Here is a 27,227-nt window from a genome sequence, read left to right as displayed (position 1 = left end):
GTGTTTATGCTCCGCGGCGTTTTCCTCTGGCGACTTTAGTGTGCTTGCGGGTGCAGCAACAGCATTGACCCCGTCACCCTAGCATTGGGCGACGCTCGACGTTCGAGGAAGGCGGTGAGAGCGCCACAGTTGACGGAACGAGTGTGTGTGACAATAATCGTAATCATAATCATAGCAGGCTAATTTATTGGATATCTTCCGAGCCGCTCGCCAGTCGGGGGTATTGTGCGTTTGTATTGTTGTTTGGCGCGCGCGCGGTTTCGGCGAGGAAGAGTGCAACGGCGTTCCTTATCTCGTGATTTCCGTTATTAAATTACACTGCAGCCGCCTAGTGCCTCGTGTGGCCAAGTCCAACGACAACAACAACAGTAGTTGGTGTGTATAGTTGATGTGTGAGAAGAGCAATGCAATCGAATTAAATTGTTACTCTTTTTTTCTGGTCGGGGCGAGCAGACGAAAGGAAGAAAAGTGCCGTCGGCGATCGGCGTTCAGGTGATCGCGCTTTTTGGATTGTCCTCCTGCCATCAGCGCAGCGCAGCAGAAGAAGAGCGCCCCGTAATGACCATGTGTGATAAGTGATTGGTACGGTCACAACCTGCTGCAATAAGTGTCCCGCAAAAATTACAGTGTTTTGTGCGTTGATTGGAAAAGTCAATCGACGCAGGAGGAGAAAAAGTGATTCTGGGGATGCTAAAAGTCGTTGATTGTTTTGGGCGTGATCAGATGTGCAACAGAGAAGGTGTAGCAGAAAATGATAATAAATTTCGTGGAACCGCTCATTAGTGGCCAAGTGACGACAGTTTGCTGACAACGGCACACGATCGCGCAAGTGCTGTTCTCTGGGAGGAATTTTTGAAGAATTGCGAATTGAAAATCAGGGCAATGATTGCGGCGTTCCCACCGCGATCGCCACCGTTTCCATCATCGTCGTTGCCATCTGCTATTGTTCGAATTTAGTTCTGTGTGACGGAAGAGTACACAAACCTGTCCATGAATCGCAAGAACCGGCACAAGAAGAGGCGGAAGAGTATCGAGAAGAATGCGGCACATTAGAAGCATAATCAGAGGCCGTAGGAAAACGGGCGATCAGTAGCAGGGTGTGGGCCCAGTGTCAAGAGCAAAAGGGTAGCGAACAAGTGATGAATACAATTCGGTTCGGAACAGCAAACAGAGCAAGTGGAAAAAAGTGGCAGCGGAACTGAATTAGGGCGGCGACGACGATAACGACAACAACGAAAACAACGACTACTGCCCTGCTGCTCAGCGAGACTGGGTTTAGTGCAAATCTCGGCGGAAGCAGCAGGACCGAGCAGGAGGCAGTAGCTGCGGAATCGGATCGAATCGGTTGGGGGAAAGGAAGAACGGGGGAAAACGGTAGTTGTGCATGTGCATCGGGAGCAAGGGCAGCATGAGCAGAATGGCCAACACATGGGCCTGCGTCTTCGTCGTACTTACGTCTGTGATCTCAATGGTGAGTTGTATTTGTCAATTGCAGCTAGCGTACGTTAGGCTGAACTTATTGTCAACTTGTTGACTTTTGTATTTGGTATTTTCTGATGGGGCATTGGGCGGTGTGATGCAACCGTTTCAGTTCTAGATATTATTTGATATGCTTCATTTGATTAGATTCAGAATACTCCTGCTTTATTTTGTGTTGATCTATTCTGATTTTTTTCAAATGTTTTAATATTAATCCTTTCTTCTTTACCCAGTTTAAAGAAACAAGATCTTGTATTATTTTTCTCATATTTACATAAAAATCCTGCGCAGCTCGGGGTATACAAAGGGCTTCGTCGCTATGAGTCTCTGAATCTGTCACTGCTATGGTGTCCTGCTAAGTTCCAATCTGTCTTCTACTAATGGAATATATTCGATCTAACGGAAAAAAGATGCATCAAGTGTCTCATTGAGAATCTAAAAAACAAAGAAGTATCTTGAATTGTATTCGGCATATTTGGTCTTATTCGCCAATTTAACTTTCCAAGTTTTGGAATTGTTTTTTTTTTTAAAGAATGTACAGAAGTTCTGTGACGATTATCATTAGTTCGAGTTGTTATCAAGTACAGAGTACTGAGGGTCGTGGGTTCGAGTCCCATCGAAGGGAAAGTGGTTACCTCCAATACATTTTTCAAATCGATATCTTCCACATAATATTTCAAACACATTGAAGCGTTGTGAAGTTATGGAAAAAACAAACGCAAAACATATTAGACAAGAACATCGGTTCTCGACACTTGTCAATAATTTTTCGAGTGTCCCACTTTGTTGAATATGTTTTATGCATCCAAGTTGTCTGATATGGCAAAATCAAACTCAAAACAAATATGACAAGAATATCTCAACACTCGTCGATAAATTTTCGAGTGTCCCACATTGTAGTGGGACTATGCGCTTATTCACGTAATAATTGCTTCATCGAATCATGAATCTTTAAGTTTGGATATCTCGAAAGGCGTTCAGATATACAGACCCCAGCTTTCTCATGATACTTCACATTTCTTCACTTTTTGTGACATTGTGACACTTTTTTACGCGGATTTTGAAATCTAGTTTCCTGTAAATTTTTTTACGTCGATTAAAGGGTCTAGCCTGTTTTTTCACGTGGAGTAATAGATTTGCGTGGTTATAAGCAATTTAAAAATTGAAAAATTGCCAAAATGTTGCCAAAATCGAATAGTTTTGTTGCCAAAATCGAATGTCGGTTAAATCGAATGGAATCTGTAATTAGGATTGAAAAATACTTTCTGTAGAAGAACCGAAGGATTTTCATATCTAGATCCATGTATGGCATTTGGTGCTGTTATTTAACTGCATTCGGATCCATGCGTATTCGAGTTTCGTCTGCACAGTGCGAGATCATGGAGAGCTGCAATCCCTTCGAATTCCTTAATGCCCACCATTAGTAGTAATTGATATCAAAACCAAGGTATTTCATCTCCTAAATACACACTCCTTTTCGATTCTTTTTAGGATAAGCAAAAAAGTATTGAATTTTGTAACGTAAAAAGAAAAATTACATCGAAAAAAAAATTCGAGTGTCCCATCTTGCAGTGCATTGCATTTCAAACATATTGAAGCGTTGTAAAGTCATGGAAAAAACAAACGCAAAATGTATTAGACAAGATCATCGGTTCTCAACACTTGTCAATAATTTTTCGAGTGTCCCACTTTTTTGCATATGTCGGCTTGAATATATTTTGTAGCATAGTCTTCTGCATCTTATGGCTTAATCATGTTGCTACATACTCCATCAGTTGGCGAATCATTTGGTTCAGGTAACTAAAAAAACACAAGCCATATTTCGATTTAATCGTAAACGTTTGAAGTTTTAGACACATTTGAAGATAGTGAGACTCAAGCCAAATCGAAAATCAACTGATACGAACATTTAACGTTTTTCTGAAGCTGTTTTGATTGAAGAATAAGAACAAAAGAACTATCGCAGACTGTGCGCAGTCCATGAAGAGATATAATTCCTTCAATTGACTTCATGATAAATATTTGAATTCAAGATTACGGTGATATTTCGCGTGTATACAGACGCTTATATATACGTTTCGCTTTAGGATTCGCAAAGACGTTTTCAAATCTGAAAAGTAAACAGCAAAGCTTTAACGAAGAAATATTTAATCGGGTGTCCCACTTAATGGAAAATGGTGTACTAAATTTAATTCCAAAGTCAGATGCCAATTGCCAAGCATGCCAATTTCCAGCGATTACAATTGAGGAGTACTATGAGAGATGAAACTGTTAACTAATAGAACACGATTAGTAAGGGATTCATCGTTACCAATGTACCCACAAATTGCGAATTTGATCAACAACATCTACGAACAATTGTGATTGCGTACTTAATTGACCACGATTCTGCACGAAAGTCTCAAAGAACTACAAATCCACAATCGTAAAATCTCTGACAATGGTGATATAAAATGTCATCAAACTACAGATTCGTTGGTGAGGCATGGAAAGAGTTCAATAATTTTCCGCACGATGGGACAGCCAAACATTGCATTTGAGTATTGTCTCAAGAGACCCCGATAGCCAATTCTGACGATTCAACAATGGTAAGAAATAAAAGGCATGCTGGGTTAGTAACTGACCGTAAATATGTTGATTAACAAAGGAACCAGAGAAACTTCATCGAATTTGGAACGATTGAAATAAAATGTGTTTTACTATTCTTTGTTTCTGGATCTGGGTTTTGGGTCTTCCTTTCAATGAATATCGAGATCAAGCGATTGTTGAAATGATAGAAATCAAGGGTCGTAAATATTGATGAGGAACAAGTTTCACTCGCCACTCTTTTAATTATTGATGAAAATTCTCGCAACACCTTTGCGCTTTCCCGCTTACCGAAAATACTAAAAGTTAGGTGTAGATTGGGTGTTTATGGCGCTTACTAGCGAATCTGGTGCAGAAATAGAAGCAAAATTATGCCAAAACATAGTTTGTAAAACGTGTTCTGCCAATTTGTGAGGTTTTCTTATTTGATTATTAACTATTTAGATTAGCAACAGTCAAATCAGCAATAAAATATCAATTTTGTTGCAATATTCAAGTAAATGAATCAAGTATTTCTCTCTAATTTCTCTCACATAAACAGTCGAATGTTTGGCCTTGTGATGCCAAATTCATTGTTGCCCTTTTGGATGTTGTCTCCGGTCTTTATTGTTCAGTCCTTTACATGTCAACAATTTTAATTGAAATTTCATTTGAAAACCACGTCAAACCCTATCTCGTTAAAGTCATTTTTGATCAGAATATTGGATATGATTAAATGAAAATCAAGTAATTCTTTTGAAACTCGGCTGATGAACGAGAGGTGTTGAGATGTTGAAATCCGTTACTCCAAATTCAACTGATGAAAGCCAGGTAAAAAAAATGTGCAGCGAAAGACAAAATAACGATAATGCAATTTTTACATCAGCCACATTTTAACGATAAAGCTTCGCTTTAACACTTTGGATCAACCCAAAAATGGAGCTTATCTTTGATTACGAAACAAATTACCCGATTCCCGTTCCTTTTGGTAACAACACGGCAATACCTTGGCACTTACTCTGCCAAGTTTTACAGTCGCTCTCCTTAATCAGTGAAAGTAGTTTTCGAGTGCAAATTCATTGTCCTCGTGCACTGGATGGAACAATCTCCTCGGTGCCGTTAACCGCCCGCTGTTTCTCCTTTAGGGTTCCAAATTACTTAAAACGACCCGCCAAACCCACCGACCTTAATGGCCGCATCAGACGTAAAAATAATCATCAAAAATATGACTCAATCCGCCACCCCGAAAACGAGTGCACTGTGCAACAATGCACCCATTCCCAAAAGTGAAAGCCCTAGTTTTTCGGATCCGGCGATTCTCGCGTGATTTTACTACACTTGGACCGACCGGCGACAATCCCTTTCCGCGCGGCGCGCAGCGAATGGCGCACCGCAAAATTCGAGCGCATTCACCTGACAACGACAATTTGCGCGCTTAATCACATAACGTCCCGATGGACCCCCATTCGACAGCAAACAAAAAGCAAAAATCACATCACCTACTTAACTATTGGTTCACGTTGTCGCGTGACGTGACACACAGCCGAAATTGGGTCACCCTGTTGGCGCAACCCGCAAAACAGTTATAATCTCAGCAGGCGACGACACCCCTGGGCCTGGAACCGGCCGCATGCAACAAAGCACACAAAAATTCTTCATAAAGTCCCGCATTTTACGATTTTCCTCCTGCTCTGCTGCAGCGGCAAGTGGCAGCAGTCAGTGGCGGACGGCCAATTTTAATGAGTTTCATTTCAATCCGCCATCAATTTTAACTGGATTAATTTTTATCTGCCCAGAAAGAGACCGGGGAGACTGCGTTCCCAAGCCACCGGCGTCGTCGTCGTCGTCGTCATCGCACGGAGACCAGCTCATGCGATCTTACCTTTTTTTGTCGATGGTTGCTGCGTTTGTGGCCGTTCGTTGTTGATCTGCCATTTGGCAAACTTCTTTCAATGCTTTTTTTTCTCTTCGGCTCAAGTTGAACACAACTTGTGCGGAGATGTGTTTAATTTTGTTTTGTGCTGCTGGCGTGTTTGCGTTGTGCCTACATGCGAGACGGACGCGCCGGGAAGATGATAATGAAATCAGCGGACCTTAGCCTCCCCTAACGTGGAATGTTCTTGCGCTTTCCAAAAAGCCGATTGATGGCGGATGACGGGGAGAGGGACGTTTTGGTGCAGCATCCACGATGCAGGGCTGGAAACGAGCAACCTTTTGAACATGGAAACATGTTCCATTTAGGTCACAGATTCAACTACTCTCTAGGTCTTTGATAAAAATGATATAACAATCACTGTACAATAATTGGCTGATTTCTTTCCGTATTGCATTTCAAGTTTCATTCAAGTTTAAACTGCTTACTGATATGCACAAGCGCTGATGCATACATATTCCTTAGATTAAAGATTTTTTTTAATTTCTGAGATTTTGAACCTTTACGAAGCAAAATTAAAATATTTGTTCACATTTTGTGGAAGTTACAAAACCACTGACGCACAGAAATAGTTTTAGCTTTTAAAGCAGATTAAACAGTATTTGAAACAAAATGACAAACTAATGAATTGCGTCTGTAGAGCTTTTCAACACAAACCATGATGTGCTCAACAAATACCTTGCGTAGTTGGAAAGCTGGTGAAGCTTTAAAAGTTCTTTTATATAGGATTCAGTTGGTCACTTACTTCCCAGTATACCGCCATCAGGGGTGACAATGGGTATGGGGGGTAAGAATGGGTCATCGTTCTCATCGATAGTCTGGAGGTCGGATAACAAAATCGTTTAAAAAGGTCTCTTACATTTTAGTTTTCTTGTCCTCAGATACATTAAATATATTCTTCAAGCATTCTAAGTAGTTGAAACAGAGACCCTCTATTGCTAAGACTATGAACCATTTCACATCCTTTTATTTCTAGTAAAAATTGAACTCGCTGGAATATGGATAATGCTTTACTTATATTCAGAAGAGCGACACATTGAACAAAAAACGGCACACGGTGCATTTCACCCAGAGGAATAACAAATATTTATATACGTTTTACCTCCATCAGTTCTAATAGAACTTAACCATTTCAGCACAGGTAAATTTCGGAAGACGTGCTTCCTGATTTCTATCCGTGAATGCCGCTTGTTTCAAATATCAGTTAGAACTGATAGAGCATTTCTTTGATCCCTGGTCGCTAACGCTGCTATCAGTATCGCTTTAAATGCATGTAATTATGGTGATTCTGAACAACTCTGCTTGGGTAAGGTCCAGAGCCGTAGCGTAGACTGCCATCGCCCTTGGCGAAATCATGATTTGGCGCCCTTCTCTTACAAATGAAAACAAGATTGCAAAAATTAAACATTGACATGCATTTTGAAATTCACTAAAAGTAAGATTAAAAGGTTTAGTGGGTTGAAGGTGCTTTGAATATCTTTCAAGACTACGAAGACTACCTGAGGTTCATCTGAATTGCAAAATGTGCTCCTGAGATATTTTCAATTTGGTGATACTTATTTGATTATTTCAAAAAAAATATATATATATAAGGGTCCTTCCAGAGCCGTGCTGCTATTAACCTATTTGGATCAAGTAAGATTAAACTTTGGAGTGGGTCTTTCGATCACTGGACCCAGTTGAAACAAATTAAATCAAACTCTAACGTGGGTTGGTTGATCGATGTTCAAAATCGTTATCGGACAAATCGCTATCAAAACTGGTATAGGTTGGTCGATGGTTTGAAGTAACTAATGGGTCAATAACTGTGTAGTGTGTAGATTGGTTGAGGGTCGAGATCGTCAACGGATCTACTCTGATCAAAGACAATTTAACTCTGAACTGTGTTTGTCGATGGTTTGGAGCTTTTCCTGTACATATTTGGGTCGATTAAATTCAGCTCTGCAGTGGGTTGGTCAATCGTCGGAATCGCCGTCCACCTCAGGACCAATCTACATTTGGTTATAATTGGAAGGAAAGAAATAGCAACGAAAAACGAGCAAATTTGTGAAATATACAAAAAGATCCATACAACTACTTGTGGATATAAGAACAAAAAGGACTTCTAAATTTGGTCAATCGGTTTATTATGGATGTAATCCTTTTAAATATCCATTTGTAAAAAACTGAATAAATTCACTGAAATGAATTTGAGTGTAAATTATCCTCACTGCTATCAAACATTATGGTTTCGAAAATCCATCGGTGCCCCTAATATGTAATTGCAAAATTTTTTAAATAATCTGATTCTCACAATGTTGGTATCAAAATCCATGCATTCCAAATAATCTGTTCTATATGAATTTTTTTTTCTTCATTCAACTGACCTCTTGTAGCCGGTTTCGGAAGTATTTGAGAAAGCGGAATAGCAGTCAAAACTAAAACCAATCCATACAACATGTTGATGTGGAAATAAAGCAATATTTTTTACTTGCTCTAGATTATTCAATATATCGCTACCATTGTACCAACCAAGTCAGTTGAGTTATTCAATGGTCCGAAACTAAATAAACAAGTCTTTTTCTTATAGCGTAATTCTTTATTTTGGCGCCCCATAAAGACCGGGGCCCTTGGCGGGGGTCAACCTGGCCAACCGCACGCTACGGCGCACAGTGGCGGTCCCCCATACAAATGCAGGACAAAACCTAATATGTTGCTCCAATCTCTCACCAAAAAGTAATTATGGGACGCTATATTCATTTTGAGGTTAAAATTGGTGTCCAACCTATACTATGCTATTTGAGTATTTCTGGAGGCGCGAGCCTTAAGGTCTGAAGCATTAACAGCGTCCTCATTCTAACATTGAAGCAGTCAATCTCCAGCCCTGGGCAACTATGAGCAAATCACCACACTAACCACAGGAAAGTAGACCAAAAATAGGTTTTAATACATGATACCAGATCGTTCCCAATCGTTTCCGAAAAAACTTTTGTCAAATTTTCTTTTTCCAAACAAATTTGTTCAGGAGATGCTTTACAGCATTAGTTTCAACAAGCCACCAAAAATTAAATGTACATGCTATAAGCTCACTAGTACGGTAATATGGTTGAATGAGGTGTCACTCATGTATCCGCAAACGGGTTCGATTCTGAGCATTCCTCGCCTTAAAAAAAGCAATATGTTCGATTTACGGAAATCAGGTCCTCAAAGGTTATTTTCCGCTCGTATTTTTGAAAACCTTAACATTCTTTAATGGCACAAAACTAGACTGAACTCATCTGTTAAATAAGTCTGATGGATTTCATTCCAGTGTAAACGGAAGTTACATACTCCGTCCTCAATGCCATACCATTTGAAACCAAATCGTAACGCACTGAATGCGTTACATATAAATAATATGTGAAATCATGAACTAAATAAATGAAATCAATTCTCGAACTCACCACAACAAAGCGATCAAAACCGATGGAGGTTCGAAAAAGAATTGTAAATAAAGTAGTATTGAGGAGTTATAACGCTCAAACCTATGGTTCTTCTTGGTAGATGATTTTCGTTTGCGAACCGCATTAATCAGTTTATTGAAACTTATTTCAAATCAAAAGGAAATTCGTACGATTTATTAAAACATTTCCTATGCAAAATATAAAATCGATGATCCTATATTCATAATTGTAATATGCTTTATTTGGATCTTATTTAATGACATAAAGTTTCGTGGTGGAACATTGAACATGATAGGGAAACTTGAATGAAACACCTGAGAGTAAGAGATATTGTTCGTCAACTTTCTGAAGGTGGCTTGGAGGCTTTTCAATCGGTCGATCTTGGCCGACAGTATTATCTAGGAAAACAAGCTTCCTTGATTCAATAAATTGAAAATCTATGGACTCACCCATTTGTACAAAACAACTTGAAGGCATGGATAGAGAAAATCTGCAAATTGAAAAGAAAACTGTGCACATCGCCTTCTATAAAAAGTTCGATTTCGAAGAGATCCTATTTTATACAGAACTAGCTTTATTTGCCCGGCCTTGCACGGAACTGCTAGTTTGATTCATAGTTTATTTTTGCTATAATCGAAGAATAATAAAACCAATTGATAATTGGTAATAGGGTAATTGTGGTTTTTTAATAATACTTCATCATTTGATTAAAAGAAGGTAGACTTTGCTTTCAAAAACATTGACTACGCTTAACAAATGCTTATCATATTCTTAACAAATTCATATCATATTATAAATCATATTCCCGCTAAAAAGTTGTTATCTCACCAATTTGTCACATTAGTTTCAGGAACATGTAATTTTCGGTGACTTATAATTTTCGAGGAAAAGAAATTTTTGGGGAAATGTTATTTCCGGAGAATTTTTGTATATAGAGAAATGCTACAATATCGAAAAACCTCACATAAACCAAAGAGTGGGGACTATAAATTATGCCTAACGTTATTATGATTGACGTACTTATGCATAAGGTCGCACTCTACACCACCTCTTAAATAAAGAAAAAAAACACTACAACACCCCCTCTATAATTGTCAGCTAAGGTTAGAGAATATGTATCCCAATATTGGTGAAAATCGGTCTACTGGTTCAGAAGGAAGGAGTATATAAGTACATAAGAGTGCACTGAATTTTTCGTTTTCCAAAGAATATTCCTCCCCTCACACAATGTGTGTTCCAAATTCGGTTGACATCGGTCAAGGGATTTAGGATTGACCCAAAGCATAGTATGAAAATTTGGGATCCGTCCGGGTCGAATGCAATTTGTTACGAAGGAATCGGTTAAGAAATGTGGTTTTTACAGCCAGTTAAAATTTTTGAAAAACATGCAGTACGCGGATAAAAATGAACCATTGGATCAATAGTATGAACAATTGATTTACCATATAATGTACAGTATACAACAGAATATATTGTTTTTTGATGGTTAGTATTGATTTAATTCGTTAGTATTGATTTATGGTGTACATCAACAGATTGTTCGTAATCCTAATGATGATTTAAAACTAATATGGTCACTACAATAATAACTAATTAACAAAACAGTAAAGTCACAACGAAAAATAAAATTGTCATGGGACTTAAATACACTTATCTAGCATATGCGCGTCAGCTACTACGACGAAAAACATTTACAAAACTACGGCGAAGCGCATCTCTTGGCAAGTGGTAGTCAAATACTGATGCCACCCTATTAAAAACTCCCTGTAGCCCGTTCAGTGCGTTGCCCAAACCATAGTTGGTGCGGCGAAGGGGAAGTCTCAACATTATGCTATTCCGCAATGGCCGATGTTGCACGTTAATGTTAATTTGTTGCAGAATATCTGGACAATCGATTCTTCCCTGTATAATATCAGTGACGGTCAGTGCTCTGCTTAAGTCCCTACGGATACGCAACGGAAGAAGGTCGATCAGCTGGCAGCGGTCCTCGTAACTAGGGAGGTGAAATGGATCTCTCCATGGTAGTTTGCGCAATGCAAATCGAACAAAGCAGCGTTGTATTGATTCGATGCGCTCCGATCCGTTGTTGTAGTAAGGACACAAGACCGCCGAGCAGTATGCCAACGTCGACCGGACGAGAGAGCAGTAGATTGCCTTCAAGCAATGTACGTCGGTGAAATTTTTCGCCACCCTGAACACAAAGCCAAGCGTTCTGTCCGCTTTATCGACGACAAAGGATATGTGCTGGGTAAATCTAAGTTGCGAATCCAGAAGTACCGTCAACTGGGGGGAAGATGATCATTGAGGTGAAGATGATCATTTGATGTGTCAGTCAAAAGTGCCAAATTTTTTTATGAAACGGTAGTCAACAATATTCTCCGTTCAAGTAATGTTACCGCTAGGTAGAAATCCGAGTTTTTCGATTATAATCATGAAAATGTATTTTGTGGAAGAAAGTGAGAGATAGTCATAAATGACGCTATTTTCGTTTCAAATATTGACTTCGTAGACTTCTTTGCGTAGTAAATTCAACATTCTTACAAATAACCTAGTGTATTTTGACTACTAGGTTATAATCATTTTAGTAGAGCTGTCTTGACCAACTTCACCCCAAACCAGATTACTCAAAAAATGTGTGATAATTTAATTTATTTTAATAAATGCGAACGCATTTCAGAAAACTAAAGTTGTTGATTATTGCAACGTATAGCAGTACATGTTTTGAAAATATTTGTTTCGATTTAAAATGTAAACACACATTGTTATTGCATGTTTTGTCCTAAAAATGATCATCTTCCCCCCAGTTGACGGTACTCCCAAATCTTTCACGCAATGCACTCGGTTGATGGCTCCTTCTTTCGTGAAAAAGTAATTATCGAACATTCCGTCTGGTTGACCACAAGCCGATTCAGAGGACATCAGTTGGCAAATACAGTATTCTGATTTTGGAGGGATTGGCAATTAGCTATTGAGCAGATACGAAAAAATATCTTAAGATCGTCCGCAAACGATAACCGTGGTCCATCGATGGCTTGGTGAACATCGTTGAAGTAAAGCAGGGAAATTAATGACCCCAGGTGGCTGCCCTGCGGTATACCAGACGAAGCGCAGAAACTATCTGAGCGACAATCGCCCAAAGCAACCACCAGCTGACGTCCGGTCAGATATGATCGAAACCAATCGAGAAGATTTTTCACCGACTCCAAGTCTGTGAAGCTTGGCGATTGCAATTTTATGGCTCAGCTTATCGAATGCTGCAGAAAGATCCGTGTAAATCACGTCCGATTGAGTGCGTGCAATCATGCTATTCGTGACGTACGACGTTGTGCACAACAAGTTAGTAGTTGTTGAACGGCCAGCTGTAAAACCATGTTGGCCAGCGCAACGATATTGTTTGCAGTGGGCATTCAGCAGGTCAATGACAACCATTTCAAAAAGCTTCGCTATTGCACTAACCGATGTGATACCCCGATAATTGTTCACATCACGCTTGCTCCCCTTTTTGTAGACCGGAAACATATCTGCAGTCTTCCAGCAAGATGGGAATGTGCCGCTGGATAGAGAGTTGGAATAACAGGAGAAGGGTTCAAGCAAACAGGTAATATTCTTTTTGAGAATCATCGATGGAACACCGTCAGGACCAGGCTTAGATGATGTCTTAAGGTTAGACATCGCTTTTGAAATGGCTTCGACATTCACCTCGATATCACCGAGCGATTGATTCGCTAATCGGATGTTGCTGGCAGCGGTGGTCAAGGCATCAACAGGACTTCAAACACACTGGCGAATTTAGCTGAGAAAAGGTTGCATATAGGACCTTGTTGAGTGCTTGCAGATTCACTATTGAATACCATGGACGATGGAAATCCAGTCTCTTTGCGATGTTCATTTACGTAGCTCCAAAAGGACTTTGGGTGAGATCTTAGTCGTCACTGTATCCCTCTTTGGTAGCGTAGGAAATGATAACGACTGATCTGCTTATAATCGTTGTTGAGCCTGACATAGTAGAATTTGAGTGGCAACGTACGGTGTTTCGTGTAACTTCTGAGTGCAGCTTTCTTGCACCTTTTCAGCGACCGGAGAGCATTCGTCATCCACGGGATCCGAGAGTCTGATCGAACGGACTTTTTTGGGACATGCCTGTCGATGATGTACACCATGATGTGAGAAAAAGTTTCTGCAGCAGAATTAATGTCCACTGGATCGAGAATGTGTTCCCAATCCATATTTGATAGCACTTCAGTAATACTGCGATGGTCCGCCTTATGGAAATCGTACGACACCACGGCTGGGGGATTGAAGAAATCACGCATAATATTATCTTCGACGGCAATCACTAGAGGGCGGTGATGAGCAACATCCTTAACTAAGGGTGCAGGAGCCAAACAGATGGAAGGTGCCGTGGTACGACCACTCACGAAGCAGAGGTCCAGAGAGCGATTATTCTCGTTAACCTCGCCATTGATTTGAGATAGCGTTGCGATACTGTAGTTATCCAGCAGTTTAACGGCACCTGCGTGGAACGTGGAGCTTTCAAGATCCGGACGGAAGAAGCCGCTGTGAATGGGAGTCCATGTAATGCTAGTAAGGTTGAAGTCGCCCAAAATCACAACCTCATCACAAGGCGCGGCCATATCTGAAGCACAAGATACAGATCGGCAGTGTGTGTCAATGAGATCCAAGTCGCGAGTCCGATCCGGAGGGATGTACACAGCACAGAGGAATAGTTGCCTGTCACCAAGCTGAATAACAACCCATACTTGCTCAACGGTGTTCCAAGAATCGTCCTCAACAATTTTTGCTTTCAAGCTGGAGTTAACTGCAACAAGTACGCCACCTCCGGTAGTTTTCCTGCTATTGTCCGTGTTGCGATCACAGCGAAAAACTTCGTAGCTGGCTCCAAAAACGTAGATCGGAATAGTTCGAGAATCAAGCCAGGTTTCAGTAAACACTATGACGTCGTAGTTATGATCCAGAACAGCTTGTCGATATTCGTCAGAAGGCCTTTAATTCCTCCAACGTTCTGGTAGTAGATGGAGATGTCCGACTGCATTTGGCGAGGAGCGAATGAAGCACTGCGAATCGGAACACTATCAGGCAGAGAAAGATTCATTGGCTTGCCGTTATAAGGAGTTCGGACCACCCCACTTCCTGACCCAAGCACAGGACCGAGACGTCTGCTGGTCGCTGGCAGGAATGGCACGACTGAGTTGGGAGGATTAGGAACTTCCTCAGAGCTTGCGGCATAAGTGCGTCCCGGGAGCGTACTGGATGTAGATGCAAGGTGTGCGATATCATATCTCGGTTGAGCTGACGGATAATCGTGTTCTTCGGCGTATTCAAGTTGTTGGACGACCCTCTCCCTACTTCCGTTGGCAGCACCGGAGCGACTGTGATGAGCGGATATGGCAAGAGGCTTGACTGAGTCGTAGAAGTTGAGGGCTCCTTTGAGACTCTCTGCGGCGCGTTCCGGATTCCCAGAGGTATGCCAAATAGGGTAATCGGCACGTAAATTTGTCGAGCGCAGGATACTGAAAAGTGGATCGGCATCAGACGTCGGAGAAACGAAAACTTGTTTGTACTTGCCTGTCGTCGGATGCTGGAAGATCTCCGATCTGCAGCTAGCGTCAGGACCAGGACGACAGAGGTGAGCGCAGGCAGCAGAAGGCAGAACTGAGCTAGAGGAGTCGGGGGCTTCCATAATGCTTTCCACAATGTGTCCCGGTTGCGAAGATATCGAGGGGTTGATAGTAGCCTCAAATGTAAAAAATGTTCTGGTCGGAGCTGCATCACTACTGGATCTGCCGCTTGAAGGTACAGTGGAATTGAAAGTTGCGCTGGAACACGGGAGCGGATCAGGCGAATAAATATTGTCACGGATTGCATACTTGCCTGAGAAAGGTGGTTGGGAGACCCCTACCCCAAACTCGACAGCAGAGCCAAAACGACTCTGATGGCAGGAAACAGTGCGATTGTGCAGGCAGGAAGCAGCTAGCGGTACTGAACCGAGTGGTTCGGGGTCTCCCATAGGGCAACAGGCAGTGCGTTCTGGCGTACAGGAACGGAGAGAATGGATCAATTCATAGTGCGATATTACAGGTAACAGGTTGCGCCGGAGGCTGTTAGCATTTTGCAGATCAAATCTACTCCAGACGCAGGAGTCGAAAATGGCAATGTACCAATTTCGTCGGAGATCATGCTCGTAGGAACGACCGGACGGGGAACTCCCGGAACAGAATTCCCTTAGGCCAAGTATCGGTATTTAATGCCATTTCGCGGAACCTTGGATCGATTCCGATTTTGTACGAGATAAAGGTCATACGACTCGTGTCGGCTCCTAGTCGTACCAGCGGGACGGCCTTAACAGTATCTGCATGGTTGAATAACATCTTACTCTAATGTAACATAATGTGTTTAAGTTTTAAGTTCAATTGAATTTTATTGCCATCTAACAACCATACACTATCCTTTAACTCGTCTAATACTCAGTCAACAAAAATAGAGAGTAAGAGAGACTCCCTCACGACCGATAGCCGATGGTCAACCAGTACAGCTGTAGAAAGAGTGGATAGCGAAATTCAATTGAACTTAAAACTGCTATTTACAACTAACACAATTCCTAACATTCCGGCCAGCTTGAAACAGGATCCGGTTCGAGGGACCAAATGATCACTATAATCGCCGTGCCGTCACTCAAAGGACTTGCTTCGCTTATTTTATAAGCCTCGAAAAGTTCCGCGAATTCAAAGCAATCGAAAATGCCAACAACTGAATGGCAGCCACCACCGATGACCAGCGCGCGCGTTTGGTCAGATTGCTTTTTATTGCACTGCGGGAATCGCTATCTGGTTTGAAATGCCTTCGATCCGGCTCAAAGGACCAAATCTCGCTTAAGTTTTGAAAAGTACCTAAGTAACATTTTTTTCATGAATTAATTTGAGTACTGCAATCAACATACCAATATGAAAGCTTTTGATTGCAGTATTCAAATTAATTCATGAAAAAAATGTTGCTTAGGTCCTTTTGAAAAGTTAAGCGAGAAATAGATGTACTGTACGGTGATGATGACGGAACGAATAACAGAATTGGATGTTGTGGTCCACGATAATAACGCAAGGATCGAAATGGCGCTACAGCCGGATGGGTTGACGTTGATGATCCGAGGGGGAAAACTTGACGCAGGGTTCCGTTGATGACGCACTGGTCCGGAATAACGCTACGGCCGGGAAGGTCGACGCTGACGGTCCAATTTTTTTTTTGTTTACTAGTCTTTGATTTAAAAGTCGTACAGACAGATATCATTACTAACTAATCTTATTTCTAAACATACATTTTGACAAATTAAAATCGAAATTAAAAGACACTTCGTTGAAACGTCGACAACAGACATCTAACGGATTATTCTGCCCAAATAGAGTGCGATGCATAGGTAAGCGAAGAAAATCGGTTTGGCGAGTTGTTCTGGTGGGGACGTTCAAATTAATGCTGTTCAAAAGCATCGGGCAATCTACGTTGTTACACAGTATGTCGAACAAAAACAGGAGTTGTTGCAATGTTCTCCTGCTAGTCAAAGTCGGCAAATTAATAAGAATGCAACAATTTTCATAGGGTGGCAGTCGAACAGGGTCATTCCACGGCAGCAAGCAAAGAGCAAATCGAATAAAGTTGCGTTGTATTCGTTCGATGCGCTCGATTTGCACCGCATGATAAGGCGCCCATACGAGCACACCATATTCTAGTACGCTACGTACCAGAGCACAGTAGAGCGTCTTTAGACAGTAAACATCTTCAAACTGCTGGGTATTCCGATTGATAAAACCAAGCACTGCGTACGCCTTGGCGGTCGTTGAAGCTATCTGCTGGGTAAAGTTTAGCTTATCATCCAGCAGAACGCCGAGATCCTTGATGGTGTTTACACGGTCGATGCTTTCTGTTGATACCCTATAGTCAAAGATGGTTGTACTCCTTGTTCGATTGAAAGTGATGACATTGCATTTGCGGATATTAACTTCCATCCCATTTAGCGTGCACCAGTTGAGCAGAGCATCGATATCGGCTTGGATGGCACAGCATTCAACCAATGATGAAATGATTCGATAAAATTTCAAATCGTCTGCAAACATGGATCCTGCTTAATATTCTCTTCAGTGCGACGAATGTGGCAGCTAAAGCATTGCGCATGTAAAGAATTGTATTCGCTTTCTATGACACGCAGCTCAACTTTTTGCTGTTCATTCCTCGAACGAAAGTACCTTTTCCGGGCCTTGCGTAGACGATTTCGAAGATGTTGTAGCTCGTTGTTCCACCACGGCTGCATTGTACGCAAAGCTCGACGACCCTTTTTCAGCGGAACAGCATTTTGAAGAATTTCATGTAGTCGATGATAAAAATTATCAACCGCGTTGTTGATGCTGCAGCCCGTCAGATAGCGAACAGCGGCAATCGTTGCATTTAGCAAAGCAAAATCACATTTTCTAAAACCGAAATTGAATGAATTCAAACCATCCAAGTCGTAACGTTTGCTTTCTGTTTCATATTTGAAAGCAATTGGCTTGTGGTGTTCGTCAGATTTGCGCTACGGCCGGATGGTGACGCATATGGTTCAGTGACTATACTTTCAATTGTTTTTGATTCGTTTACCAACAGAAGATTTTATCATTCAATCAGCTTCGAAAAAAAATTTGAACTGCATATTAACAATATTTTGAGCACCAGTGCCAGTTTCTGCAATCTGCATTATTGTACCGCTTATTAAAAAAATCTGCTCCTCCGCTTATTAATCGTAACGAAAAATATGCACCAGATATTCGCCTTAGGAAAATATACCTCTCTTTGATATGAAACCTCGAACTAGCACTACTACGGTTCTGGAAGCTGGAGGCCGTTGATTCTAATCCATTTTTCCGCTACCACTCGCGATTCGTTCTTTCTTTTGATGTTTCTGAAGAAGATCATGCCATTGAACTGTTTCACGACCTGCAGGACGAGCAATCCGTTTCCGTTCTTGGAACCAGAGTCCGACTTTCCACGCTACAAGGTGCAGCTTCCGTTTCCTGTTATCGTCGTATCCAAGCTTTTTATGCAGCATATACGGGCCTTGTACACCGACGAAGGACATTCCTACGAGTGGGATCGTCCAGTCCACATCTCCGTGCTGAGTGGAAAGCCTACCACAGGACGCTCGAAGTGCTGTTAAATATCTGGATTCCAAGGTGTGTATTCCTGGCCAACTACATTTCTTCTCCGATGCATCGAAAAAGGCCTACGGTACTATCGATGTAAATTCCTGGAGACACGTAGCCGGAGTCTGCAATCCAGTTGACGTTCTTTCCAGAGGTCTCAGCCCCACCTTGTAAGCTGTTCACTTTGGTGGAATGATCCACCATGGCTCTTAGGGTGGTTCAAAAAATCGATTTTGCTCCACAACGCTCATTTTATTCTGTATCATGTTCTGAGTGTCCTCCGAAAATTTGAGCTCATTTGGATTAAAACTGATTTAGCACAAGCTGTTTCAAGTTTGCATGCAAATTAGTATGGGGAAATTTATTTTTTCATTACACTGATTATGGCGCTTCCTCATTAAGCGCAGGTTAAAAGAAAACCTACATAGCTAGGTGGAATACTCAAGGGCTTTCACTCAGTGAAAACCGCATCTTAATTAATCGTTCCAATAATTAGTAAAGGTGGCCTTGGTGAAGAGTTTTGTGGACGAAAACGTCAACGCTCCAGGAATGTCAGTTTTTAAGAAACTTCAGCTGGGATTCGAGATTTGATATCAATTGATCTGAATCCGTATATGAAGTATAGAATTCATACTCTCTCTCGTCGATTATGATTGTGAAGAACTCCTGATCATGACCAAAATTATAATAAATGAGTGTCTTATGAGTGTCCTATGATGGCATTGGCAATGAGGGATTTGATTTTATCGATTGACTTTTTGCAGTACTAGTAAATATTGAATTCTGATCATCATGTGACTGCAAAAAAGGCGGTGGCTGAAAAAACGACAATTTTAAGAATTTAAGAGTATGAACCCTTCTATTCAGGTGAATCTGGTTAAGATCTAAGTGGGTTTCTGGTGTTGTTCAGCCTTTGGTGAGCTTATAAGATCTTGACAAAAATTAAGGGACTACGAAAAAAGTTTCCATTTTCTACTGCTACTTACGGAAGCTCAGTAAGTCAATAGGATTTTTTTCACGTTCCCACTCAGAAAAAAAGTCTTACTATACAACAATAGATACGTTGCATTTTAAAACATACGCCACTTCTCCAATTTTGGGCAGTTCAGAGATGCAGAGAAGCTGAACCAGGAAAAGATTATACGAATCCTTGTTGGATTCCTAAGAACGGCCTTTTCCGTTTTGTTCCATCAACATTTTGGACAGCATCGATCACTACCAGCCCTGCGCAAAAAAAGTTGCCCCAAACGCGGCTCACCGGCTCGCACGTCCAGTTTCTATGTATATTTTTATTTTCATTTTTTCGTTTCTGTAACCCAGAAGAAAAAATGCAAGAGAAGTAGAGAGACAGACGGGGAGAAGCAAAAACGAAGATTCTAATTAAGATAAAATTGAAGGTAAAAGGAAAAGATTTCTGTTGAGTCTGTGCGCGCGAAGCTTCGTTGACCGACCGGCGGCTTGCTTGCTGCTGCGTGTTGTGTTCCCCATTTTTGTCTGGGTGGGGAGGGGGCTATGTTTGTGTGCAAGATGGACTTTCGTTGCGCGGAGTAGCCCAATGGGACTCGATTGGGAACTGCCTTCGGAGAGGAAACCGAGATCGATTTTATTTTTCGGATGGAAGTCAAGACGTGGATTTGTATTTGTGTGACGGACGAGGTGCCGATGTGCAAGGGGAGATGGTGAGACGGGGTTGGCTCTGCACGCGGAGGTTGAACGCGCACGTAATGATTCAACGAATTTTCTGATCGACCAAGTTGAGATTTTTTAATAAAATCATCTTTATATGAGCGCGCACTCTTGGATCGGCTATTATTGGCCTGCTTGGATCGCGTTGTTCTTTCGGCACACTCAACGCGAAATTTGTGGATGATTCAATCGAAGAAGCTTGAGAATCTTCACCCCTTTGCCGGGAAGCGTTTGGGCATCACTTGGTTGGAATCCGCTTCGTTTCGTTTCAACGTTCTTCTTTCGGCTGTCCAGGGTTTCGTTGTGTGTAGCGACTTCCTTTTTCCATGCCTTTCGACGCAGCCATAATTCGTTAATTCAGGTTTTGATTCTATTAAACAATAAATAGAAAACAAAATTCTCGCGCGTTCGCGCTTCAGAAGAACCGAGCCAGTCACGGTAGGATTTATGACCGAGCGCTTGTAAAACATTGGAATTCGGTTCGGGGGCAGTGATTCTTCCAAAATCCGATCATGTCGGCTTGTTCTTTTGAAACGAATCAAAGTAGGCATAATCCGTGCTCGAGCGAGCGCTCCGACGCCTGCTCCTATCATTATCAGGGTCCCATTGTTCGGCTCACGCGCTCTCTCCGCATGAATTCGGTGTCCAGTTGATAATCAATTACCGACCCCGTTTAGCACCCCGAATAGAGCCCTCCCTATAATCAACCTCTCATTTCTCTTGAGCGCGATTTTATAGCTTCAAAATTGCTCATCAAATCACACCGCGCTCTGCCTAAGCCCATCATCGCTAACGAGAAAGACGGTCACTTAGTCGGTTGGTAATAGTCAAACATCGCACAAAAAAGCGGCACAATGGTGCCACCGCACCCGCCTCAGTCGCGCCGCCGCACACCGGGAAGAGAAACAAAAGATTCCAAACCACTTTGCACAGCGCGCCGTCGTCTCCGCCGAGGTTGCCCCATTCATTATGCCTCTTTTGGGGTGCCAATCTGCGTCACCGCTAATCAGAGGCACTTCTTCACCGAAGTGCGATCGAGTGCGAAGACCACCTGGCTGCGGACATTCACGCGCAAAATCGCGGTTCGGCTATTATCGATAAGCGTTTGGATTTCAATCGTCGTCGGCAGCTCGTTAAATGTGGTTTTCTTCCCCCCTCCGTTAATGCGGTGGTTGGCGATCGTGAGAAGTTCGACAAATGCTAATTGCTGAATCGGGAACGTTTATGGCTTTGCGGGGGCAAAACGATCGCTGCAGTAGCCTGTGGCGTGAATTTCGGCACCCAGGACACAGTAAGCCGTGACATTTATTAGGGTCGAAGAGCAGCGACCACGCAGCTATTAGTGAACATATTTTTTAAATCACCTGGTTGTGATGCTATTCTTTCTCAGTGCCAAGATACAGTTCATTATGACAAGATTTTCAAACGCCACAGCCAATTGGAAACAATCCATTGCATAGCGGCGGACTTTTATATTTTCAATATCTTTTTTGGAGAAACGTTTTTTGTCAACATTAAAATTTAAACAAACACAAACCTAGAGTTAATTTATAGAGTTAAATGTACCTGTTTTCGGATCATTCGACGCACCAATTTACTTATAATTTTTTATGATAACGAAGTGTCGGCAGCCATTGTTATTGAGATATCATAATAAAAAATTTCATTTTTATGCATTTTAGTGGCAAAACGTTGAATTTTCGATGATGACACGGCCAGCTCGACTATAACTCCGTGCTGCATTGCTATCAATAAATGATATGCTAACTAGATGGCATGGTTTGCTACGTTGCTACGAATGAATGAATCGAGTGGGTGGAAAGCGAAGATTTATGCAAAGCAGGCGATGGCCTTTTCACTATCGTCTCAATCTCATATTTCCAAGTCCTCCGATCCTTGAACGAAACCAAAAGAAGATAGCCAAAGATGTTCAAGCGCTTATCGGTTTCAAATGGGAAATTTCCTACCGCTGGTCGGGCTTATCCAAGCGCTCATCACGCAACTCCATATCGAGTCCCATCAGTAGCGATCGTCTTAGCAGAGGAACTCTTTCACTGCGGCGAGACCTCCTGTTACTCGGCACAAGTCTAGAGCGCGATTAAAACAAAATAAAACAGGAAACTATGTGATAAACGTTTTGTGATTCGTTTTTATTCCCCGACAGAGAGTGTTTATATTTGTCGAGTTTGGCCTCCTTAGTCAGCTGACAAATTATGTCTAATCACACACATTTGCAGCTCCGGCGTCCGTTGATAACAGAGAGGGGGGTCGATCCACTTCAGAGTGGCAAGTGCAAATTTTGATTTATTGCAGCACCAGCTACGAACCCCTGAAGATGTGTTCACTTACAGATTATTGCAAGCCACCGAACGGCAGGTACAGGTAGATGGGTTCTCCTTCGAAGATTGCCGCTGCTTTGGGCTGTGGGTCGTAAATTGTTAATCCGCAATACACGCTGCGGCAGTGGCTGGGCTGACTACGGCACTTGTGTATGAAGCTCCGCGAACGAACGTAAGCACATAACCTAGACAGAGAGCCGGTTCCAGTTGCGCGATCGGGGCTTAACTGTTCCGGGGTGATCCGTGGGGTTAGACGCTTCCAGGCCCTGAGAAAAAGTTGCGTTGCGTGTACACGGTGGGTCATTCATCGCATCGGTTGCCTCGTACCGGTTATCCGGACCAGCTAAAGGGATTCTGACCTGTTTCCGCGAGTAGGAAAACAAACACCGAACCGCGACGGCAGTCGCCATATTGCAAACAGCTCAGCTATCACAGGCATCGGAGGGCGCAAACATTTCTCCCGAGTGACAGCTCCAGTTCCGCGGATCAAAGTAGGCGCGCATATTGAACAACGATGATGGGCAAAAAGCATGACAGATTTATGCACATGCAAAAAGTCAACAAACAGCAATCGTAAGGGGAACGACACTTGCTTGTAATGTGCACCGCTCGATCGAAACTGGTTTGTCATCTGATGATGATGATGACGACGACGACGACGGTGATGATCCGACGACAAGCTCGATGGACGACGCGAGGACGAGAAGAGCAAAACAAACCGCAACCGCTGACGTTTAATTGTTGTTCGTTCCTTCCTGGCCTGTCTGTGCTTGTTGATCGTCGTCACATATGTCGTCTTCGTCCGAGTCGCGGTATGGGGCTCTATCATGGTTGCGGTAAGACCGCTTCCTCCGCCCCACCCTGTGATCGTCATCTCCCTTTTATGAGACGAACTAGAACAGATTGCGCGGAAACGGCGGGTCGAGCATTGGGTGCGAGACGCGACGGGACCAGAACAGGTTTATCCACCTCGCCACACGGTGAGATGATCGATTCAGAGCCTTTTTTCTCACGTGCTGTTGGGCCTGGCGAGGAGCGGGCTCGATTCTATCGATCGTTTAATTCGAGCGTCCCAGACGACGACAACGACGATCAATGGCGAATCTGACAGCTACACAGATAGCGCCACAATCGCGCGCAGCTGTTTGTCGCCCGCCATGTTCGACGAGTAGCTTGTCCGTTGTCATGGTGACGATGGGAACGGAGACCCACTTTTACGACGGTTGCTGTGATTTGATCGATTGATGATGGGTCTCATTGCGAGCGGGTTTTGTCGCCTTTAACCTCGGTGAAGAATGGATTTTTATTTTCGACTGAACTTTATTGCCGCCGATAAATTTTGGGTCTTCTCACGAAGAACCGATTGGCAGGTTGTTGATCTTCCCTGTGATAGCACTGCGCGGTTCCGAGAACTCACGGTCAATTGGGCCCGACCCGGTCGAGCGAACCGACTTTGTGTGAGAACGTGTGGGAAAGACCCTCCGCGAGGTGATTAGTATTCCGAGCCGGTCCGCGAAAAGACCCGTCTCATTAGAGCTGCAATTCAAGTTCAATAGAAAAAATGTCTCGCGCGATATACGACCGCAGCTCTTACTCGGATCGCGACACAATGTCATTTGCATTTAAATTGTTACTTCACACTTGCAACTAGGAATTTGTAAGCAGTAGTTGGTCCCCACAGCGGGTGCTCCTACGACGACAACCGAAGACACGATTTCCCAATTGAACTTCGATTTTGTGTTTTTTTTTCGGGGGGGCCGTAAATTTTCATTTCACGCCGTGCCATTCGTTTCGGACACTCGTTTTCTTTGTACACGATAATTGTCGGAAATTGGGCATGTCTGGAAGTGACGAGGTGATTTAAATTCTGGCACACCTGATTTGAATAATTTTGAAACCAGTGGCGTCGTCGCCTCAGGAATGTTGCTCGCCTACTACGATAGTTTTGCGGGATTCGAAACCATGCACGTATCACTCGAAACTTTTTGTTTGACTCACATTACCAAATTCAACAATGAGCAATGTTTCCGGCCCTAAGATGATGCCTCAGAGCAATTTCTCACGAACCGACTTGTGCGAAAATACCATCGCGATGATTCGCGGTGGCATCAGACATCTTTCAAGATCGTTATCGCACCACACCGCACCAGTCGATACAGATTCGAAGTGCGGTCGCCTCCCGGCAGCAAACACCGCCATCCATCCGTGTGAAAATTTGTGGTCTCATTATGAAACTCCGGAGACCATCGTCGGCGGTAAATTCGTCGAAAATTGAATTAAATCGACCATAAATTCCCGACCAACGACGACGGTGTGACCACATCAACCCAATTAACGCGCATACTTCGATGTCCAAATATTGATTTTAACCATTTTCTAAGCGTCGCGCCACCACCAACCGCACCGCAAGCCGATCGATGGACCGCGCGCCGGAACTGATCGAATGCGGAGCATCGCCGATCGTTGAACGACGATCGCACAGTGAATAATTTCCTAATTAGCAAGATCGCCAAGTTGGTAGCAGCGCTCGATCGACCCCGGATCAATTTTAACGATCCCGATCACTGCGGTCTGTCTGGTTTGCGGTGACGACAAACGACGCCGTAGTCAAATGTGAATCTCGAACTCCTCTATCGACGAAGGAGAAAGACTCTGCTTGTTGGCTGGCGGCCAATTAACAACGGTGGTGGACCACACCACCGCACACCGGTCCGCGAGGAGATGCATGCGTTTCGTTCGCATCCGAGAGCGACGGTCAAGAATTTCCTGGAAGCGATGACATCACCACCATCAATACGCCGGTCGCCACCATCGTCGACGAGGAGGTAGCCCCATGGGAACGAAATATGGGTGCTGTGAACTGCACAAAGGACGTAGAAATTGCTTCAGTTCCATCATACAAGATTGAGATTAGGATTTGTAGACAATAACAATTTCCAGATTTTGCGGTATAATTACATTAGGCACAATAACAATCAACATAATATTATATTTTGCACAAAAACATTTATAAAAACACGTTTCAGTTTCGCCAGAATTTTCTTAGAAAATCCAGAATCCATAGAAATCCGGAAGAGCTTTTCTTGGAAGTTTAAAAACTTTTCAATTTTATTCGCGATCATAAAAAAATATTTCTTTATCGCTTATTTTGTATGCTTTATTAAATTATTGCCACTGGAATGTTGGAAGTTTTCCTTCAGAAATTCTGATTTTTTTTGTTGAGATCGCATTACGCCATGGTTGCTTTTGAATTTGTTTGTTTCAACAAAGTTAAAAAATTGATTTAGAAGGTGTCTTCAATCCGCTTTCTGGGAGAAAAACGTTTTAGATATCTCGAGTGTTTTTCATCTACGCGTTTGTTAATTTACGAAGTGTGCGTAACTGCTTATGCATTATGTATACGGAGATGTGTTTGAATAAAAAATTGCAATCGTGTATCAGTGAAATAAGCGTCAATGCGAAGTTGCTTTGTAAATTATGTTGGTAAGATGGTCCCAGTTTGTTTGTACTTTAATTTAACTTCAAATACCAAATATGCGCTGGAATTCAAAGTCTAAAAATGTGTTTATCCAATTGATAATGGTAGTATAAACAGACGGAATATCCGGAAAAATATATAAAGCTCTTTTAGTGGAATGTATTCAACCGTCTAAGACGAGTTTAGTACTTTCCATTTAATTCCACTACGTTTTGTTATCTTTGCAGACACGTATTTCGACCGCAACTGTGTGGTCGTCTTCAGTGCCAAGTCGAGTCAAGTACGAGACACTGAAGACGACCACACAGTTCCGGTCGAAACACGTATCGGCAAAGATAACGAAAATTAACTGGTGGAATTAAATGGAAATACTTAATTCGTCTTGGTCGGTTGAGACGGAATTTTTTATAATTAAAATTTACCTCAGATTGGTAATGAAATACCAGGAGCACTAGGACTAAATCCGATTTTATTGAAATTCTTAAAAATTTACCAACACTTGGAGTAATTTATCGTAGAACAGAGCAACTAGAGTTTTACCTTTTTGTTGTCGAATGAATCCAATGTATTGGCTTCACTAAAAGTTTCGAACATGGAGAATTTATTCGGATCTTGGAGAAAATCATTCTCTGAACTCAAACAATTCGCTTCTAGGAACAAGGAAAATGTTCTAATCGGAATTCAGACAATTTGTTTCTCAGAACTCACATAATTTGCTTCCCGCAACTCGGACAATTCACACATCGAATAACTCCTTATTGCAAATTGGATAGCTCCTTATCGGAATGCGGTAAAAAAATTTTCGTTACTCAGATGATTTGCAACTCGCACACGTAATATGATTTGCTTCTCAGAACGCTGAAATATGTCATTGGAATGAAAAGAAAATCTTTTTTAGAACTTTGAAAATTTATATTTCGCAAAAATTTGCTTTTCGAACGGTTTGCTTCTATGAGAAGAATTCCTGGTCAGAGCGCTGAAAATTTCTTCACGGAACTTGGGCAATGGGCTTCAATAGCTCCTTATCGGAACGCGTTCCGGAACTCGGGCAATATGCTTAGATTTCTCATCGTAACGCAGAGACAATCTTCTTAGATCTCGAATAATGTGAATTTCGGAATACGGGCAAATACCATCTCCAAC

General features: G+C 42.3%; 1 protein-coding gene across 1 annotated transcript in view; it reads left to right on the top strand.

Annotated features, from left to right (window-relative positions):
* Window positions 1-1,417: 1,417 nt before the first annotated feature.
* LOC134205960 (protein serrate) overlaps window positions 1,418-27,227 on the top strand; it is a 191,239-nt gene continuing 165,429 nt past the window's right edge. Inside the window, exon 1 of the mRNA XM_062681658.1 lies at window positions 1,418-1,471. Coding sequence (XP_062537642.1) covers window positions 1,418-1,471 — 54 coding nt within the window. The remainder of the gene's footprint in view (window positions 1,472-27,227) is intronic.

Source organism: Armigeres subalbatus, chromosome 1, assembly GCF_024139115.2.
Source record: "Armigeres subalbatus isolate Guangzhou_Male chromosome 1, GZ_Asu_2, whole genome shotgun sequence".
Classification (NCBI taxonomy): Eukaryota; Metazoa; Arthropoda; class Insecta; order Diptera; family Culicidae; genus Armigeres; species Armigeres subalbatus.
Note: the sequence above shows the minus strand (reverse complement) of the source record. Positions and strands in the feature narration are given on the sequence as shown.